Source organism: Lathamus discolor, chromosome 6 (assembly GCF_037157495.1).
Source record: "Lathamus discolor isolate bLatDis1 chromosome 6, bLatDis1.hap1, whole genome shotgun sequence".
Taxonomy (NCBI): domain Eukaryota; kingdom Metazoa; phylum Chordata; class Aves; order Psittaciformes; family Psittacidae; genus Lathamus; species Lathamus discolor.
The window spans coordinates 79,356,641-79,378,060 of record NC_088889.1 but is presented as its reverse complement, the minus strand read 5'-3'; the positions used below and the strand labels follow the sequence as shown (position 1 = coordinate 79,378,060).

The window sequence follows — 21,420 nt, the reverse complement described above, 5'->3', positions numbered from 1 at the left end:
CTGTTGGTGAAAATATGGGATTAGGTTTGCTTGAAAGTGATCATTCCTTAAGTAACCAGAAACTGACCTGTTAATTGTTTCAAGACAGCTGTTGTGGGAAAGAGCTTCTCTAGTTTATTTACATTTTTGTTTCTCTCTTTAGTTCTTGTCCTGCAGGGTATTGTATCATTATGTGTCAAGTCTAGATATGGGCTTTAGCTATTTGTTGAACTTGGATTTGTTCATCATTTTGGCTCTGTTACCAACATATATTACTTTGCAGTGCTTTTGGCAATTTTTTAATAATTTTTTTTCTTTTTATTATAAACAGGAGTACTCTGCAAATGAGCAAGATCCAGTAGTTAGCTATAGGTTATGCAATTGCATTTCTGTTCCTATGACTTTGACTGCGTTTGTGACTAGTCTTTTGTATTAAAAGGAAGTGTTATCACAAATAAATTCATTTTTTTGCTTTAGAATATTTTTCTTTAATGTTTGCATTAAGCCTCCTTAATTAAACATGACTGTAAGCAATATTCTCATCCACTTAAAATCTACATATTTTTATCATATTGGTTAAAGCAAATCTTTTAAAATAATACTTTTAGAAATGCAAATTAACAGAAAAAAATATAACATCACTGGAGAAATCTAGCTTAAGATTATGATACTGACTTTTTGGTACAGAAGACTGAAGTTTTCCAGTATATGAACCAGTATTTTTGTCTGTTTGCCTCAGTCTGTTTTTTGCTTTGAAGGAGCAAAACAGCTCCTGGTAGACCCAGGACAGCAGATTACACTCTTTCAGACCTTGCTATGCCAAGAAGAAGGCTAACTTTTGGTAGGAACTGATAGCTTTGCAATAGACTTGACTTCGTCTTGCTTTTACAGTAGAATTTTGTTAGTCCAAAAGGTTATAGTTCTCTACCAGGAAAAATAAGTAATTGGAATGGGGTGTCTTTATATTAGTGTTTTGGCAGATACCCTTTTATACTCATCTTCTTGCTACTGAGATGATATGTAAATATTTTATTAAGCTGCTAACAGACTGAAAATATTCCTGTGTGAGACATGAAGTATGAAAACTTAGATTCAGTCTCTCAGTAATTTTAAACAGTGAAAAATGTTAACCGTCTATCGTACTAATGGGTTCATAATAATGTAATTGTATCAGCAAACTAAATTTGTATTTGGTTATTTTCTTTTTTTAAACTTTTCTTGAATCTGTACTTTTGCTTGCTTTCCTAGAGAAATGCTCAATCTTATTGGCTAGCAGTATTTTTTACTGCTTTATTCTAATGAGAAACATAAGTTAATGTACGTATAAACTAAGCTAAGTTTTGGGATAATTTGACATACAAAAACTTAGGTAGGTTTGTAGATAATAAGTAGTTAATAAAATTCTCTTTTTTTACATGTGATTGTCTTAGAGCTTATGACTGCTTTATGTCCCCACATTTGTATTGTATAATAAAATGCTGAATTGCCCTGTACTTTTATGCAATGATTTTATTAATAATTTGAATAAAAAAATAATTCATTAAATGTCACTTTTTCTTTCACTTCACTATTTGAATAATACATTCATTATGCTATATAGAGAAATAAACAAGCTTATCAAATAGTTTTTAGCTCTGAAATTTGAGCAATGACTTGAAAATTCTGTAATACTATGTCCTTCATGAATAATTGTGGGTTTGATTCATTTTCAGTGGTGCAGTGGCTTATTTTAGAACTTTAAATATTTTTCACCGAAAGTTAAGTATGAAGTAATTTTATTCTAAAAATTCTGAATCATATTTCAGAAAATGTGTCTGACCCAGATGGTAAGAGCACTGCTTGTCTTTTTCACAGGATGTGCTCTACACAAGCCTTTTTGCTATGGACAACTTCTTTTCATATCTTTTAATATTCTTTTCATATCCAAGTATCTTTCAAGACAAGGTTTTTTTCCCCACACAAATGTGTCTATCGATAGAAAATGTGTCTGAGAGGAATCTGCTAATCTGAGTTTTCATGTCTACAAGTAGGAAGATGCGCTCTTGCCAGTATCACATTACCTCATTTAAGGAGACATCAGTGAGGTACAGTGATCACAGGACTTTACTCCATGTGTGGAGATGTGATGATTTACAGTAATTATAAGCACAAGAATAGGCAAATATCCATTTTTTCCTAATGCTTTCTCTGTATTTTCATTGCTCTTAGAAGTCTAACATTATTTTTTTGAATATGTGAGGCTCAATTTCAAGATCAGTTTTATGTTTTTCTGTTGAAATTCTGTGCTCACACTTTAAATATTAATGACTTCACAAGTAACATTAATGAAGCTGTTGTATCTTCAGTAATGTATCATTACTTTAGGAAACAAAAGTATCATTAACTTTAGGAAACTATTTCTCATGAGTAATCAGAAGCAGCTGTTGGTTTTGTTTCGAAACATTAGTGTATAAATGAAAAGAAGTGGATATTTGCATCAGTAACCTCAAAAAACAGACAGTTTGCTGTAAGCATACCTTTGCAATTATGCTGTGGACATATATTCCTGAATTCAAATGCTGTGGTGGGTCTGTACAGAATTTTTAGTTTTTGCTTTGTCTTTTTAATACAATGTATTGAGGTTTGTTGAACCTGTATACACAAAAATTTTCTGAAGTGTATCTTCTTGAAATAAAAGACCTTAAATATATTACTCTAATAAGATTTAAAATTACAATTGATTTATTTTTCTACTGTTTGGCTATTTTTGATATGTAAAGGGTAATTTTAGTCACAAGGCTGCTATAAGTTATTTTCTCACTGACTTGTTTGCTGAAAGATTTGCAACATATGCCTCTGGCTTGAAGTAAGATCAGTTGCAGTAAGGCACCGTGTGCTGAATTATATTAGATACTACATTATATACACCTTTTACTGACTGCGGAGACTTTCTTGCCTGGGTAATGTATTTTAGCAAAGGGAGAAATTAATGCCTTCAGTTCTGATGAATGAGACACAAAGAAATTGAATAAGGGAAAATGTTGTCCCTTCAGACAGAACAGACCAGCCTATCATACTGAGACCAGTGGAGATGAGTTTTGCCCATACACTTACCTACAGCATTCAGAAGCAACCCTGTATTTCTGAGTGATCTCACAAACAGCTGAAGAGTTTCCAGTTGCACTAAAATCCTTACAAAGTTCTGCTATACTTGTTCTGTACTACAACTAGAATGGTGATCTGTCTGTTCCTGTGCTGTTGCAGAACTGTAGCATGTATCTCTTTTAAAGTTATATTGATAGGTCCTTGAATGTCTCTGTCACCTTTTTTTAGCTGCTTTGAACCAGAACGTCTTTCGCAAGTTTTCCTTTTCAGTGGTTTTGCTGAAATATTCACAATATTTCTGAATTCATCCAGAATTTCAGAGCAGGGTTGATCGAATCTGCTTACTTGGTATACTATCAATTGACTAAAGTAGCAGCCTCCCAGCATTATCTAACTAGTAGACTTCTGCTTGTACTTGGCTTATCTGAGGATTTCTGGAATTGAGGATGCTACGCAACTGTTCAGATATTTAAGCATCTGAGATATTTTGGTTGCAGATTCTCAACCTATTTTCTGAATGTTTGGGATACGCCATATTGTATGTAACTGAAAGGATTCTGTCACACTTGCGCAGCTGATCCAGCTGCGGCTGCGGCCCTTATCCACCTCAGAGTTGCACAGCTGGGAATGTGATGTAGAAGTGGGAGCTAATTTTATTCTCCCCAGAAATGTGGTGGTTTTTTGTTAGTTTTGTTTTTATTTTTTCTCCTCTGTTTTATGCTTTGTCCCTCGCTAAGTTACCGGGGTACTCATAGGCTAAGCAAGGAGTGTGGAGAAGCTTCACCTAACCCAAAGAGATCCCACAAAAGAGACTTTTTTTTTTTTCATTATGATGAATTTGGTGACTTCATTTTCTGTCCTTTTGTTTGTATTTTTAGTTGTTCAGGGCAATATTTGAAATACAAGCCCTTAGTGCGCGGTCTTGGAATGACTTGTTCTATGTGCGTGATGGTTAGTGCAACCATGACAGCAGGTCATTAACAAGTGTTTTGCAGTACTTTTTTTGAATATGGAATATTTCTGCTATATTTTTAGGTTATTACTCTCGAGGCAGGAGGCCTCTTCTGTCTCCCCTATCCTGTCTTCAGCATTCAGGGGTTATAATTTATGCAATTTCTCTACAGGCCATTCTCTAATCTCCTTTTCTCACTGACAATTTTCCTATCCATATATATATATAGCATACCATCTTGTTTTTCTCTCTTTTTACTCCATTGCACTAAAAGACAGCTTTAAACTCCACTGTTACTACTATAATTTTCACTGCATATGCATTCATTTGCCTACACTTGTCCAGAGCAATGTCTATCTGCATGTGAGTGCAGCTCATGTCATAGACAAACATACCTATTCACCTGCATATCAGCTCATGGTGTTTGTGGTGTTATCAATAGCTTGCAATGCCATTAATTACTGATTTTCTCAATCAGCCAAAATACCTTTTCTGAGTAACTTCTGTTCCAGCCTGTTTGCTTTCTTTAGGCTTGAACCTACCTGATATTGCTGGATGTGGTGTTGGAAATATTTTAGCTAGTTTCAAATAAACAAATAATTTCTCTCTTGTAGTGTGTAGTTGTAAAAATATAACAGAAGTTAACTAAGGCATCATCACAGTTTTGGGATTGGTAACATTTTGTTGAATGTTATAAACGAATAACAGATTCTAAAGTAAATAGAAAAAAACCTCCTTTCTTCTGTTGCAGACTTGTCATTTTCCCAGGTCCTTCTGAAACATGTATAAATCATGTTCACAGCTTTTTATTCAGTATATTTTTCTGTGGTCATTAATAAGCCTAAAACTGACTGAGTAAAATAAAACAACATACTTAATACTAAAATGGAACTTAAACAGTAAGTTACGAATATACAGAGTAAATCATTGCTCATCATTGTAGTGTGCAATGTCTACAAAAAGTTCTTGCAAAGTCTTTTTAGGTAGCCAAATCAGAAATGAGAATAAAGGAAAGGTAAAGATACTTAAGCTTCTTTTCTTTCAATAGGTTTTAAGCATCCATGCTGAGATAGCATTAGCAGAGACATTGTAGGACTGCTTTAGTAAAGAAAGATGATTTAAGGCTTGTAGTCACTCTGATTTTTATTTCTGGAATGAAGAGTTGTTACTTCATCTTGTAGAAAAAAAAATTGAATACCCTTTTTTGTTTTGTTTTTGTTGTTGTTATCAAGTAATGTGAAAGCACAAAACTTAGAACAAGAAATATTGCTTTGCAGAGAACAATGGAATTGAAAGCAGGGGTATAATGGTGGTGGATAGCTGAAATACCTGCTGGGAGGTGGGAATGGAAAGCCTAAGCAAAAAAGCTGCAGCAGCTTCAGAGGTTAGCAGGATTGCTTGATGTCTTTCTGAGACAGACACCAAACATTGGTGTTTTCACTTTCAATTTTTGTTTTTATTATTGTTTTTATTTATTGTTTTATTATTGTTTTTAATTATTACTTGGGTATGTCAAAAGCAGGTTTTAAGGCTTTTTTTTTAGCTGTCAGAAATCTTCTGTGTAACTTGATTTTTGAGGGTCTGCTCTGCAAATTCCGTTTTATGAAATGTACTTTAAGAATTTGGAGTGGTAAGAAGTTAGACTGGGAAAGGTGTTCCTAGATGTTGGACTACAGAAGCCTCAACTTTCTGTCTTCCTCCTTCTGTCCTGGTGTCCATCTGGTTTGTGCTTTTGGCTCACAGTCACATACCCTGTGTGCTCCATGTTCACAATGATAGTATTTCTGCAGCTATTGAAATGCAGGTAGCTGTTGTCACTCCATCATTACTGCCTCCTCCTACCCTGTACTGTTACTTCAGTATTGGGTTTAGATATTCTATCTATTAGAGTAAGTTTTTATATAGGTACAGAATAGTGCATGAGTTATCCGTGATAACTTTTCCAGTCAGATTTAGACTTTGAAAAATGTTTCGTGATCTTCACTAGTCTCACATATGAAGAAATCAACCTGCTAATCAAAAGCTCCCTCTGTACTTCTATTTTTTTGTGGAGTTCCCTTTGCACTTCCAAATTCTTTAAAAGCAGCAGACAGTTGCTGATAAAGTGGTTGCCATGAGTGACAACTGAGAATACTGTTATTTTTGCCTTTGAGGATAGCAGATGGGAATTATGTAAAGTATAGTTAACTGAATTCTTCAAAAGACATGCACATTTGGGTAGCTAATTTTGTAAGTGCTTTTTTTGTTGTTGTTTCTTTTTTTCAGCATTGCAGGAGGTCTGGGGACAAAAGGAGGAGATCACGTATGCTTCATCTGTTGTTTCATTATAGTCCTCTTGAGTCTCTGATAATTCGGACATGGGCTGACTTAGTCTTTTGAACATTTATTCATTAATTAACTTTTAAATGTTAGTGGTTCTAATTGGCCAGTACAGACAGTATTTTGTGGAGTAGCTCTGATAACAGGATTTCAGCTTTCATCTGGTATTCAGTAGAAAGTCTTATATTGGATCTGCTTTTCTGAAACTTATTTCTTTCTCTTGAATGTCAACTTGATGTTGGATTTACTGTGTCATTATATGATGTTAAGAAAGGCATTTTTCCAGCAAACCCAAAATGTTAGTAGTCAGAAAATATCTGGTATAATTTACTAAATATCATTTGATTATCGTCACATAATTTTATAAAATGTATTTCTCTGGCTGCATCATTAATAGTCATTAGGCTCAGTAAGAGCAATTACAGTGTAAATGGTCATGATGATAATTTTCAATATTTCTATTGTAAAATTAGCAACATTTCTAGATGTTATTTTGAATGTACTGAAAATGGTGATGAAATTGCATATTTAGCCAGTTTAAGCAGTCAAAGCCTCACAAGCAGCAGAAAGAAATACTGTATTTTCTATTTTGATCAATGTATATTTTTTTCTAACCACTTAGATCTAGTTTAGGATCCTTTCAGTCTTCAGCAAGTGTTGAAAAGTGGTTAATTATGTTTGTGTTTAAGTATACATGTTTTAAAGAAAACCAGCTCTATTTTAGTGGAAAATAGCACTGTAATACTTTCGTGTGTGTTAAGCTATGCCAAGGCATAATAGCATTTTCATTTCTGGTTTAGAAGTGTATATATAATGATTTTCTTCCAGAGGATATGATAATGGTCCTGTAGTCCTTTTTTTTGACTTGGCAGAAGCATAGCTATCGCAAATGAGACCCAGGGGGCTTAGTACTGGTGCTACTGAATTGATTGTTAAAATAACACTCGGTTTTATAATGGTGGGTAAAAACGTATTTTGAAAATATTGGGGTTCGCATTTGATGCAGGAACTTAAGTATTAAGTCTTACCATAACAAAGAACCTGGTCCTTAATCTTCTAAGTGTATCACATGCATTTGTGTTAATTCCTGTGTTTGGGATCAGCACGTTAAAGCACATCAGTACAGTGAAAACTTCAACAAAGTTAAATCAAGTCTGCAGTACCATGGGATCCCTCTTTTGTTGTTTGAATATAGCGATGATACAATTCGATTTGGAACTTTGATTATCATTTAAGTTACACTTAAGATTTCAGCCCTAAAATTTGCCTCAGAAACAAAGAGGAGTCCAAGTTTTAAGAGTTTGCAGTTGTTATGAGAGTTTATAATTTGATGGCCTTGTATAAATAAAATGAGAAGCTGGTTAATTGGCAGGAAACCAGCTAAAGAAACACTTTCTCTGATTCACGTTGAAAATGTTTTTTTTCTTTTTTTCACTTATTTGCAGAGCACAATTCATTAGATAGAAAAGTTTCAGCCTATTTACATCAGTGATTTGTTTCACTAATTTTAATAAATTAATATCATTAGAGGTACCCTGAGTGAGATCCTTGTGTTGATGAAGAAAAAAGAAACACCTTATGGGTATGTAATTTGCCAAGTCGATGCATCATATATGGTACTATTAGTTGAGGCACCTTGGGTTTTTTGGTTGGCTTGGTTTTCGTTTGTTTGTGTGTTTGGTTTTTTTTAAACTTAATTCCTGCCCTCCCTCCTTCCCCCTATCTCACCTCTGCAAAGAGTATTGGATTTTACAGTTCCGTGAGTGTCTGGTCTTTATAATTCCTGTAGTTATTATTAGTGGTTATATGAACAGCAAAATAGGAAGCACATGTCACCTCTCAACCTGTGTTCTCTGTACCTGTCTTGGGTTAAATTATAGCAGGATTGATGAGCAGAAGCTGCTGTAACTCACGTTCCATAAAGAAGTTGTGTGGGTTTTTTCTCTAAGGTTCAGAGTTTGTATTCAGTCTTTAAAGAAACATTTCGTTATATTAGGATCATAAATTTTAAATTGGTCTGCCCAAAAAGTAATTTGAAAAATTTACCAGATCAAATAAAAGTACATTAACCGGGTTTATAGAGAAAGAGGGAGAAATATATTTTTCCACTATATGATTCTAACAACTTTTTAGTGAAAGGGCAGTATGTGTGGTTATACTTACCTTGGGTTGAAAATAATACATCAAGGAAATGTTCTGAATTCAGGAACAGTGCCATTTGTGCTCCATCAAAAATTGGTTTTGATGTAATTTCAGTTCTTAGCAATTGAAACTGAGCTGTTTTACTTTGTTCCAAATTGTGCAGCTTAGAGACTATTTTCTATTCATGCTTGGGTAGCTTGATTAAATGAAGTAAAACTTTCACAAAAACACAGTCATGTATTCCATAATGTAGAAAGAACATATAGAAAGGCAATGTGGAATTGGGAGATGGATGGTAAAAGCTGTGATGTACTTTTTGTCCCTCTGACTCCTTTGGCCATGCTGAGTTGGTGGTTCAGAATGCGCAAGCCTTTATTTTCTGCCATTTGGGTTTTTTGGTGGTTCTTGGGTTTTGTTTTTTTTTTTAACAATAAAGCCATCAGATTTGACAAGATAATCTTTTAAATGGACATTTGAAATAAATATTGCACTTTCTTTCCTGGGTCAACACATCACCTACTTTATTAGTTAAACTAGAACATTCAAATTCTATCAAGTCTCAAATAGTTGAAGGTTATTACCAACAAGATGGTATTTTCTACTTAGGATAGAGATGTATGTTAGTATGAAATCTAACGTTCAGGAGAGACACCTCTTTAAAGCATTTCCAGCTCTGGTGTAATTATTCACTTTTTCACTAGTGAAAGGAAGAACTGTTGGCATCCAGTCAACTATAGATTAGCAAATTGTAACCAAACAAAAGGGTGTGGGTTTGCATGTGATATGTAATTAAACTGTGGAATTGAGATGGGTTATTTCAGACCAAAGGTATAAGCAGTTTCAAAACCAGAATAGATGGGATCATAGGATGAAAATCTCATGGTTATTAAATGACCTGAAAACAGCTTCTAGCTGGGATGTGCCTCAACTGCTTGTCAATAGAACTTAGCTACTACACATGGGGCTTGGTACATGGGGTTCTGGTGGAAGACTAGTGAAGTTCATACATGTGTTGTGTATACAAAGCATAGTTTGCATGCAAGATATTATATACCTGCCCTAAGGTTTTGCTACAGACAATTTTCTGACTGTGTCCTTTCTGTACTGCTCCATCCCTAGGACTCTGATTCAGTCTGTCAGTCATCAAAGAACAGTCTTACAGATTAGTGTTCTGGGGACAGCATAGACCTTTCAGTGCCATACAGGGTGTTAACTAAGGTAGATGAACATCTTATCTTACCCAGTGTGGTTGAGAGCCTGCAACCTAAAACTGAAGGTTCAGCTCATGGTTGATGTATTTAAGTAGAAAAGCTTTGTGATTAGACGTGAGGGAAAATGAGAGTTAGAGGTTCATTTGAGGTTTTATTCCTCTACAGCTCCTAAAATTCATAGTATGATGCTTGAAGCTTCATTCCTACTGGGTTTTCTCTGTTGAATAGATGGCTTAACATGTCTAGTAAGTGAGAAATCACAGATTATAAGACTAATAAAGATGATAACCTTAGAAAAACTGCATTTAGATTGATACATTGCTCTTCTCATTTCTCTACTAGTTTAAGAAAAGGAAGAAGAAACTGGGTTTTCTTATTTTTTGATGGATCCGAATCCATTTGTAAATTAATTGCTTGTTATGCTGACCTTTTGCCTTAAGATTATTTTGGCAATATTTTCAAATTTTTTCTAATTTTAAATTTTCAAATGCCATAGCTCATTTTATGCATTCATCTTTCATACACATCTTGGAGAGGGTCTGGTGGTGGGGGGGAATTGCCCGTCTGTATGTACAGTGAAATCAGTTTTAAAACAAATACAGTAGCTATTATATGTGGTTGTATACTGAAATATTTTAACAGATTATATAGTATTACAAAGAGATTATCTGCACTTCAACTGAAGAAAAAAATAGCACTGAATTATTAGACATTAAAAAGTATTTGTTACAACTAAGTTATCAGTATTCCTTTTTTAGAAGGAAGGTTAATTCCTCAGTGCACAGTACACAAACCCACAAAATCTATCAATTGAAGAGAGGGGCCTTGATCGGGTAAAGGGGCCTTGTGGGGGTTTTATGTTGTTAGTTTTGTTTGTTGAGGGGTTTTAAAGTTATTTTCTTTTCTTTTATTTTGCAACTGTGTGATGTATCTCTTGACCAGTGCTGAGACAGAGTCAGTCTTTTGCAGAAAAGTGCCAGGGATGTTTGTGAGTTCAGGACATTACTGCCAAGATAGGCCAAAACACCTGCCTGCAGGAAAAATACCCAAAAAGAAGTAGGAGGAACAATGCATCATCTGTATACTTACTTCATAAATGTGTGTATGTTAGTAGTGAGACACTTAAATGGAAAGTAAACATTTTTAATTCCAGCACATTTATTCAGGAGAAGAGCATGTGTTGGGGATATTGGGTGCTGATTGTTTTCGAGCAGTAACACATGCATACAACTGACATTTGCCTCTGCTTGTTTTCCTTAGCAGGCTGCACTTACGGGCTGTCTTATCTGCTTTGTATCTGTGATGTGAATGAGAGCTGCTCAGCAGCCTTTCAGGGCCGTTATGTGACCAGTATCTTTTTAACTGTGAGGTTCCTAAAAACATTTGGAAAAGAAATAGCTCTGATGTCTTCATCATAGTATAGCTTGGCAGATATTTCAAAGGAAACTGGTCTTGTATTCCCTACACTGGCCATAGAAGGAGGAACTGCACCTCAGTCACTTTCTTCTTGCCAACAATAACAAGAAAGTCTGACTGGTGATTGATAAGAAAACAACTGAAAGCAGTAGCCATTCTAAATTATACAGGCTTGCTGCCTTAGGCTCTAGCTAAATTCTTTATTTTGTCTTGGATGTTAGAGCAGTAACTGTCATCATCAGAGGGTTTGTTGGGTTTTTTTTTCATTTGCTCATGATGAGAATAGTCCTTTGGATACAAGCTTCACTTGTGCCTTTATGACAACATTCTTATTAGTGTAATGATGCAGAGGTATGACAGGAAGTGGTAATAGGTTTCTGTATATGAAGCACCAAATAATTGGGAGACCTGGCTACTTGTAATGTTTGTGAATAGGTGGAAGCTGAGAAATAATACATTTCTGATCATTGTAGGCAGCTCAGCACCACCCAGCTGCTCGCTCACTCCCCCTCAGTGGGATGGGAGAAAACAAGAAGGGCAGACGTGAGAATCCTTGTGGGTTGCTTATGCAGTGGAGCCTTGATTCCAATATGAAGTTCTTTTTCTTTTTTTTCTCCAAAAAGGTATATTGAATACATAACCAGTAGGTTATGTATTCAATATTATGTATTATGAATATGTATATTCATATATATGTATTCAATATTATGTATTATGAATACATAACTGAGGTCTTTTAACAGCTGGTGCAGTGGCTGGTTTTGAAGTTAGTATTTGGTCTTTTCCTTTTACTCAGCCACTAATTTATAACAAATACAGGAACATTATAACTCTTCAGCTGGATTTAGTAAATATATTCTAAAGGTATTTTGGTACAAAGTAATTTTATATGCTTATTTCCCTTATGAAACCAGATTTCTCCAGGAATTCAGTTATTCCCCTATGCTGTGGTTAATTTGAAATCGTGAACTGTCAAATTAGATTGTTTTCCATAGATGTTGCAACTACACTTCGGGTATATATTGCCAATTGTTATCTTAACGAGCTTATCTAGTGCATAGCCTGTGTTAAAACCACACTGGCAGCTTCACCAACAAATCTTATTTTGGGTGTATCAGGAATATATATTGGTCGTCGAGATTAAACTGGCTTAAAATATACCGATATGTATGTGGCTGTTGATCTGCTTTACACCTAAGGGGATGTTATTAGATAAATAACATTTACAGTTTAAAAATTCAGTTTTAACAATTAGAACTGCTAAAATTTACAGTTTTGAAGATTCTTGTGATGGTGGTTAACCTGATTTTGCTTCTGAAGTGACACTTCTTTTCCATATCAGTTAAAAATGGAAGTATAATTAGATTCTTCAGAAAATTGCACACAAACCAGAAAATGGAAATTGCATGTATTTTCCCACTTTGCACCTGAAACTGAAGATATATTCAGAGACAACTGTGTTGCTCTTTGAGCATGGCAACTTTAAGCCTTGAAAATAGAGTCCCATGTAGAAAGGAGTGTCAGATTTGACCTGCAGATCAAAATAATGATACATATTGAAAACTTAAACATTTTCAGTCTCTTCAAACTGGTAACTTTATCTGGCAATAAACTGGTGTTGCCATCCTTGAAAATTAAATACTTACTAAGCACCAAATTAAGCCTTAACTTTGTATTTTTTTCTAGGCTTCAACAGCAAATTCCTGCAGATACAGTTGCATACTTATAGATGATAGTTTCATGTCTTGAAATTATATGCATTGTTTCTGAAAATACCACGTTTTTTATGTTATTTTGTGCAGTTTTGATGATCTAAGGACATAGGCAGAAGATTTACTCTAGGAAAATTTTGCATCATTGGACTAATGAAAAATATATGTTAGGAAAAATGAGGCGAGTTGTGAGGAACCCAAAGGCTTGCCTTCTGTGCTGTGGAGTGACATGTCTTCATCTGTAAGTATTTAAGAACTCATAAGGGTGAGAGAATTAAGAGGAAAAAAAGGGGGAATGTTTCACATACTCCAGTCCATAAAGCAAACAGTACCTGTTCCCTCTGACAGGTCTGTATTAATGGAAGAAGTCAATCTTTTCCTTTGGGGGGGGGGGGGTGGGGGTGGGGGTAGGGGCCAGTTTTCAGCTTTTGTTAGCCTTGAAAATTGTAAATGAACATAAGCAAAACACTAGAATAAAAAGAAAGAAGAGATTGGGTATCCACTTACACAGCCGGATGGTGGGTGTATGTGTGGGAGGGCACACACCAGAGTCCCTTCAAATCTACATTAAAAATACATCAGTATTTTTACAAGCAGTATTTTTTATTATAGGATTTGTCACTTCAGTTTCCAGGAGTCTTGTAAACCTTCCTTTTAAAGTCTGTCTACTTTTAGCTAGAAACAACACAATTAAGCTCCCCAGTGTCTTGAGAAGCTTGGTTTGAAATCCCTGATCAGATGGGTTTCCTTTTTGACTCTAGACAAACAGCCCTGAGGCTGCCCTGAGGCAACACAAAAAGCTGCAGACTCCCCTGTCTTCTCCTGGTCTGTGCTTCTAGACACAAGCCTCTGTTGGTCCAGAAATATTAGTAAACAGAGATGAAGCTATTGCCTTCATGAATAAAGTTCCTTTCTTACATCTTTGACATTGTAACTTCTGAAGCCATTAAAATCTTGGAATTGGTTTCTTAATTTGATGAGACTTCTGCATGAGTCCTTCAGTTGTTGGCAACTTAGTACAGGCTTGAATGTCACATTCTAAGGTTTCATTTTTCATTTATTTTCTTCTTCAGTAAGAATTACTGTGTGGTTAATTTGTTCTCTGGGATGGATAAAATAGAGCTAATATGAAATTCAAATGAATTCTGCTGGCAGCCTGTTTGTTAGCAGCAATAATGAAATATAATAGCAAATGGGTAGTGAAAAAGATGAAATATTTTCCTCAGTAATTCAGGACTTTGATACTTTTAAACACTTTCTGAAAATACACAGAAAAACTACTATCCTAGAAATTAACTGTGTACTTTTTGGTTTTATGGGTATGTGTGTGTGTGTGTGTGTGTGTGTATATATATGTGTATTCTAGTTTTGTTTCACGTCAGGCTACCTTAGTATCTGCTTTAGTTATTAGAAGGAATCAGGTTAATTTTTAAAAATTTTAAACCTGGAAAAAACTCAAACCTTTTATTTCTAAATCTACAGGGCTTTTATGAAATTAGAAACCACTGTTTTGAAGGAAAGACATAACTTGTTTTAGCAATTGTTGGGATATCAAGGACACGTGTAAAATGCCCGACCAACTTGGTCAATGCAATATTTACCTTTCATAGGGAAGCTGAACAATATTTTACAAGGGTATTTGCTTCCACCTACTGATCATTCTTGATATTACACACAAAAGCAATTCAGGAAATACTTCAACCAGTCTCATCTTTCCTTCCAGTACAGGCCGTGCCAGTAGCGTGCGTACATATGAATTCTGTTTGCATTTTAGATTTACTTACTTTAACATGAAAAATAAAAGATCTTAGAAATTCAAATAACTTTTCTGAAGTTTCTGAGGCTGCAGAGTTTGCTTCTTCATTGGGGTTGGTTTCTTTGTTTCTTGTATTCTGTGTTAGGATGATAGGGAAGTAGAGGAAATAGATTTTGGATAGCAGGGAGATAACAAGCTGAAAAACGTATGATAAAATACCCAGCTATGTGCAGGTGTTAGCTATGTTAGCATGAGTAATGGCTACTGGAGGATATTGATACCACTATTTCTATTTGCAATTCAATAGGAAAATTAAATGTAGGATTATAGAAGCTATGTAAAATCAAGTGTATGGAGGTTTCTGCTGCGTCATAAGCCAGAGTGTCATGCAGCATCATGTTGCCACCAGTGATGACTTTTACTTTCTTGAGCTTTCCTTTTATTTCTGTTCAGTAACAGTTGTATAATGCTTACATCGGATGAAGGTGGTAGATATATTTTCCAAGGGCCTACCATGTTAAACTTCAAAATTGCTGAAACGTGAATGATGAAACAGAAAAAAATTGGAATGAGAAGGGGGAGCCTGCTCAGGAATAAAATGGGTATCATATCTGATGTATTCTATACTATGCACTTGCAGTAGGTCCTGCTGTCAAGTCATCTAAATTACCAGTTGTCTCCAAACTAGCACTGAAGGAATAGTACCTCTTGGTCTCACTTTTCTCTCTGGTAGACATGGTACTCAGTACAACCATAAGTTTAAACCAGTTGGTCACTAATGTGAATGTCAGCAGGAACATTTAAAAGCTACCTGTCAGAACTGTATGCCTGCAAACACAGAGGGAAGCATAGTTTCACCATCTCAATTAATGCAGCTCTAGTGTAAAAGTGGCAGTGTCCCTTATGGCACTTTGTTCAGTTCAAAACAAGTTGTGTTTGTCCTGTGTCACCCGTGATACTCTACATAAAGCCGCCTTCTGTTTCCTTGTTGCCGCTACCCAAATTAATAGACAAAGAAGGCAATTTTCTTTTGTGCTGCCACATACTAATAAATAGAGCTCTTATTGTGTTTAGAATAATACAATTTAATTGGCTGTTGTGTGGTGACACCTGGAGAAAAAAAGGAATTGTGTTGGGCTTAAACTGAAATGGATGAGAGGGTTTTCTACCTTAGTGGCAGGGTGTGGTATGTCTGTAATTCATTCTTTCTGTATTTGCCATGAAACTTCTTATGAAGTATTCTATCATGATATAATTTGTCTAAAATAATAATTCTTCAGGAGAAACAGATTTCTGCTGGGGTTTAACTTTTTTTTGAGATGCGACAACATTAAAGAAAATGCCTGATGCATTGTTCACATCTATAGAATTTTACACCTGCTTTACGGAAATGGTACTTCTTAATCTCAAGTAATTCATGCAGTTGGGAAGTTTGCAGTACACATGCTAAAATGGCATTTATTAATGCTTTGTCATTTTGCACTCTACAAGAAGTAGCACAGATGTCTTCGAGAGAAGTTCTTCCCTTCTGAGATTGATAGATGGTTAAGTTTGTTGTTGTGGGTTTTTTTTTAAGCTTAGTTTCTGTGCAGGTATTTCTTTAGAAGAGGTGTATCTAGGATGTAGATGATGTATACTCGATTATTTATATTTAAACATGTATTCAGTTAAGCCAGTAACTTCGCTGGTTTAAAGAATTACACACTAGTTGCTTCAGAAAAAACTTGTTTGTTCACTTGGGCAGTTGAAGGTTAACATATGCATGCAGACCCCTAACATGAAATGTTCTTGTCACTTAAAGATAAGTTCTGCCTGAGTTCAGTTACACTTAGTAACAAAATTCAGTTACAGTTGGTGACAAAGTAGCTGACTGCTCTTCTTCCAAAAATAGTTCAACATAGACTTTCTAGAGACACCAGATGCGCCACTAACAGCTCCTCTGCACAACTCCTCTGTTTCTGCACAGTGATGAACTGTTGTTACTATCTTTAAAAGAAAACTTTTTGCAAGTTGCAGTTCATTAATCAAGTAATAAATTTGCAGATTATTGGTTTAGAAGAGACTGTCTTCTATTTTCTTGATCGTAGTGTATTTTCTCAGGTATTCTGTTTCACCATGAATGCAATTTTATTTCCCCTAAGTCTTTGCCCGTTTTGTTTTTTTTTGGGTTTGTTTTTTGGTTTTAAGCCTTTAAAATAATTTGAATACTTACTTTTTCCTGTACTACAGACTGTTGGCCTGCTCCCTAAACCAGTCGTTATCAGTCTGTCAGTGATCTGAGCAACCTGGTTTAGGGGAAGGTGTCCCTGCTCATGACAGGGAGTTGGAACTAGATAATCTTTAAGGTCCTTTCCAACCCAAACCATTTGATGATTTCTATAATTTCTTCTTCACCTATTGCACAAATTTTTACTGTCCAAATTTTTAACTCCTTTCGACTGATTTAACCCCTTTGGACTAGGGATTCTTGAAATCTACTTGAGTCCTTCTTTCAGTAACCCGTCGGTATCCTTAGGTATACTTTATTAGAGTACATGCGTTTGTGAGGATTTCTTCAATTGGTAAAGAAAAATCCTATTCAGGAACTCAGGCTTTGCGTGGTACTACATATTATATGTTTTTTTACAGTCCAGATTATCCTCTGATAATGTATGTAAAGCAAGTTTGTAAAAAATTAAATAGGCAATATTTTTAAATTCCTATTTGGAATACCAAAACCAATAAAATAACAATGGACCCTGGATTTTTTTTTTTTTTTTTCCTCGTACAGAAGTCTAAGTTAGGTCTCTACACTTGAAGACATAGAGTTATTTCTTTACTCAAATCTGACTTTACCTAACTTAAATGATAACCCCAAACCACTCTTTCTTGCTGGCTTCAATATCCCGTAATATTGAAACCACACATATGTAGTTTTTATTGTTTATAGTGCAGTGGTTAATTTGTAGAATTCAGTTTCTGTATCTTTAGATAGAAAGCCAAACCCCACAAGGTAAAATGATCTTTGGATATTCAGGGACAAAATGCATGGCAGAGATTGTCCTCTGATTTACAGTCTGTATCTTGTCTTTATGGCTGGTGTCAGTTAACTTCAATGCACATTGTCTAATTACTGATTGCAGCAGTGAGTCTCAGCTGGGTTGGCCTCAACTGTTTTCAGCTGGGCTTCATGCTTAATTTGTAGCTTTGCATTCCTGGTTGTAGACAACCATGTGGCTTAAGCTGTTCTGGGAGGAAGGTGGGTCTTGTTTTCTCCAGATAAAACTGCATTTTTAATTCATATTGAGTAATAAATGCTTATGAATTTGGGTTTCTTAGAAATTGCTTTTAATGGGAAATGGCAGTAGCAAAATAACAAACTATAATCTTCTATAGGCGGAAGAACAAATCAAAGTACTACTAGATATATTCGTCATACGACAAGATATATTCATCCTACTGAGAGTTTGTAGTAGCTGTGACTTGATTCTGATAGGAGCTACTTTATTCTGCATTCAGTTAATTTGGGTCACTATGTGAAATAGAGCCACATTGTCCTTAGTAATATGAAAAGATGATTCATTTTTGATTAACCAATAAATATGTTAAAGAACATTTCATTCTTTCTAAGGAGGAAGTTCTTTCCTGTTAGGGTGGTGAGGCACTGGAACAGGTTGCCCAGGGAGGTTGTGAGTGCTCCATCCTTGGCAGTGTTCATGGCCAGGTTGGACGAAGCGTTGGGTGAGATGGTTTAGTGTTAGGTGTCCCTGCCCATGGCAGAGGGGTTGGAACTAGATGAACTTAAGGTCCTTTCCAACCCTAACTATTCTATGATTCTATGGTTCTATCTATCTATCTATCTATCTATGGGTATATATATGGCTTGGGTGCTTGGCATTGAAATAATACCAGTCCTTCATTTAAGATTTAGGCATGGTGTTGAAGGAACATAATTTCATGTCTGTTTTCATTTTTAATGGGATCTGCTATTAGCTATCAGCCTTAAATTTGTGGTCTAGGATTTATTTAGCAAGTCAGTGTAGCCAATAACCTAAACTCTGATGAGAGTAGTTCTAGTTTCAGTGAGAGGCTGGGTAAGGATTTACTTCTAATGAATCTGTATGTCATTTTATCCCAATAGAAATCTCTAAAGTTGCCGTATGTAAGCAAAATTAGCTTTGCGCAATACCCTCACTAGAAGAGTAAAGTTGAAAACAAAAGAAAGATCATATAAGGTCACTTGTCTACAGTTTAATGGCTTGAGCTATATTTGGCTTAGTCAGTTTCCAATAGTAACATGTTGTACAAAGGGATAGTATGAAAAAACAAATGCCTTTCAGAGAACAATTTTTGTGATAATGATTATTTCCTCATGTCTTCAGGTCTGCTGGCAAAAATCAAAAGATGCAAAGTAGGTCCAAATACATTAGTGGAAAAAAAAACCCCTAAACAAACCATATGTTGGGTGTCATCAGGTTGAAGTTCATTTGTTTGACTCTTGAAGAAAACATAAGTCCAAAATATATGTATCTGTATATATATGTGTGCATATATATGCACATATTTATATCAACAGATGCTTGATTATTCTTGCATACTGCTATGAGATTCAGACACAATTATCTTCATCAAGTCCTAGTTAGCACTCTTGACAATAGGCAGAAGCTTGAACAGTTATTTCCTCCTAAACTCACCTTTATATATATTAAGCTACCATCACTAATAAAAAACATGAAAAAGGAGCGAGCAAACAATTATATTTTCTTTGAGATAAAAGTAGAAAGAGCAAACACAGTATAAAGCAGAGATCATATTTTTGTCTTAGGAGCTGGCTGAGCTATACTGAAGTAGGTTTGGGTTTTTGTGATGTTTCAATCCTGTCTTTAAGTTTATGCTTGTAATAAAGGTTAATAGACCTATTATGGTTAGAGCTGTAATACTACAAGTTGTACATTTAGATATACTGTATGTACAAAACAACAGTTCAGTGAATTGCAATAGGTTGAGAAACCCGCTTTTCAGCCTTTGATGCCTTTTCTTCATCCTGAATTATTCCCACAAACCTGGGTGATATGTTTATGACATGTCTTTTCTGTTTGCCTTTTCAGGATACTAAAGCAGAGTGCATTTCCTCTGTAGAAACTGAGGACAGAAAAGTAAGTGGCCTGTTTTTAATGTCATTTGTCAGACAACTCTAGGAAATGGGGTCTTTGGTTGATTTTCTTTTTTAACTAAACCATGTCAAAATATGTTGGCTTACCTGTGTATATTTTAAAAAGTTCTAACACTAACTTTTCTAATATTGTATTTCAACTTCACTGGGGACAAAATAATCTTATTCTATAGAATACACTTGTATTAGAAATTTTTATAACTGCTTGTTCAGAAGGGAATTGTAATCTTCATGTCATTAAACTATCAATAGCTTTAAGGCAATTCCACATCCTGTTCTTAATTTCCATTATTAACAAAATTGTTGTGTCAGGATAATGTTGGCACACCATGCTAAATATTTGTAAAGCAGCAAGATCAGGGCTGCTTTTTCTTGCTTTAGAAGCACTACCTTTGGTACTAATTTTTTTTTTTTTTTTATACTTCTAAACAGTTGATGCTTGAAAAAATGTTACCTTACTATTTAAATTTTTATTTTCTGTGAATAAGTTTAAAATGTTTTCACTTGTAGTCACCTTTCTTAAGCAATATGTTATGACGTGTATGTTTAAATATCCTTGCATGAAGTTACATTTTTAGAAGGAATTCTTGAAGTACTGTCAGTTTCCACAATTGAAGTGTGGCTGCTAGGATTAATAACATCATATTCTCAATTTATGTTTTGAAACAGTCGGTCTTCTTCGGCATTAGTTTAACTGTGCTATAACATGTGATACCCATGTTCTATTACTTAACATTCCAGATGGTTTTCTGTTGTTTTTTTTCTTTTTTATGGGTTGTTTTTGTTTGGGTTTTTTGTTTGTTTTTTAACTTCTTTTGGCTACTGCATCATCCTGTGAGCAGTCAGCAGCTCCTCCTTTTAAAAATAGCTGTTGAGGGGGGAGGGGTTGCTACAGAAGTGAGGCTTTATTACCCAGCATTATAACTATGCACTTTAGTTCATGGTTGCTCAAAGTCTATAAAACAACATCATGCAAGTCTGATGTGAAATGCTGTTGAAGTTAGGGCAGGAAATCACAATTCATTTGCTTTGTTGTGACAAAGGTTCTGCAGAATTTCAGTGTTTTTTCAACATCTTCAGGAATGAAGAGAAGGAATTATTTTGAGCTATGCAAAATCATATTAAGAATTCAATTAAGATACTAAACTGTCAATGTGACTAGAAAAGAAAGTATTCTGTATCTTAGATACCAAGCTGCTCTTAATGCTGTCTGTTGAAGTCCTCTATACTAAGAAGGGTTTAATTTCTTACATTTAAGTGAAGCCAACACTGAACGTTTTACTCAGATATGTATCAGTAAAATAGAACTAGTTTATTGTAGGATAATTGCAAGGACAGTAAACAAGTATAAGCAGAATTTTTTTGAAATCTAGAAATGGTATCAGCTTTATCACACGGCTTAAAAATACTCTAGTGATATGTTTAAAATCGCTGTATATTAGCAAAGGACTACAAAATTTGTGTCAATAGGATCAGTAACTTTGATGTATTACTTTAAGAGTTGAAACAAGCATTTTCCTGTGCATTAAATTTAAGGTATTATCCTTGTTATTTATAATCCTAATGCTATTTCAGTTCTCTAGGTGGCTTAGAGTCTTTGTTGTTGTTCAAAGCATTTTAACAAACCAAATAATTCTTGCTTTGCTGGTTGGTTTTTTTTTTTTGTTTCTTTTATTGACTTTATGCCTTCCATAAAC

The 21,420-nt window shown here is 35.0% G+C and overlaps 1 protein-coding gene across 17 annotated transcripts in view; it reads left to right on the top strand.

Annotated features, from left to right (window-relative positions):
- The window catches only part of RBFOX1 (RNA binding fox-1 homolog 1), an 892,094-nt gene that overhangs the window by 283,630 nt on the left and 587,044 nt on the right, over positions 1 to 21,420 (top strand). For 13 of the 17 annotated variants that reach the window (XM_065683977.1, XM_065683981.1, XM_065683986.1 and 10 more), the window contains one exon: positions 19,659 to 19,706. In XM_065683977.1, the coding sequence (XP_065540049.1) occupies positions 19,659 to 19,706 (48 nt within the window). Of the gene's footprint in view, positions 1 to 17,778; positions 17,810 to 17,930; positions 18,016 to 18,932; positions 18,962 to 19,658; positions 19,707 to 21,420 lie in introns of those variants that run through there. The other 4 variants (XM_065683969.1, XM_065683996.1, XM_065683971.1 and 1 more) reach the window with 4 other exon arrangements.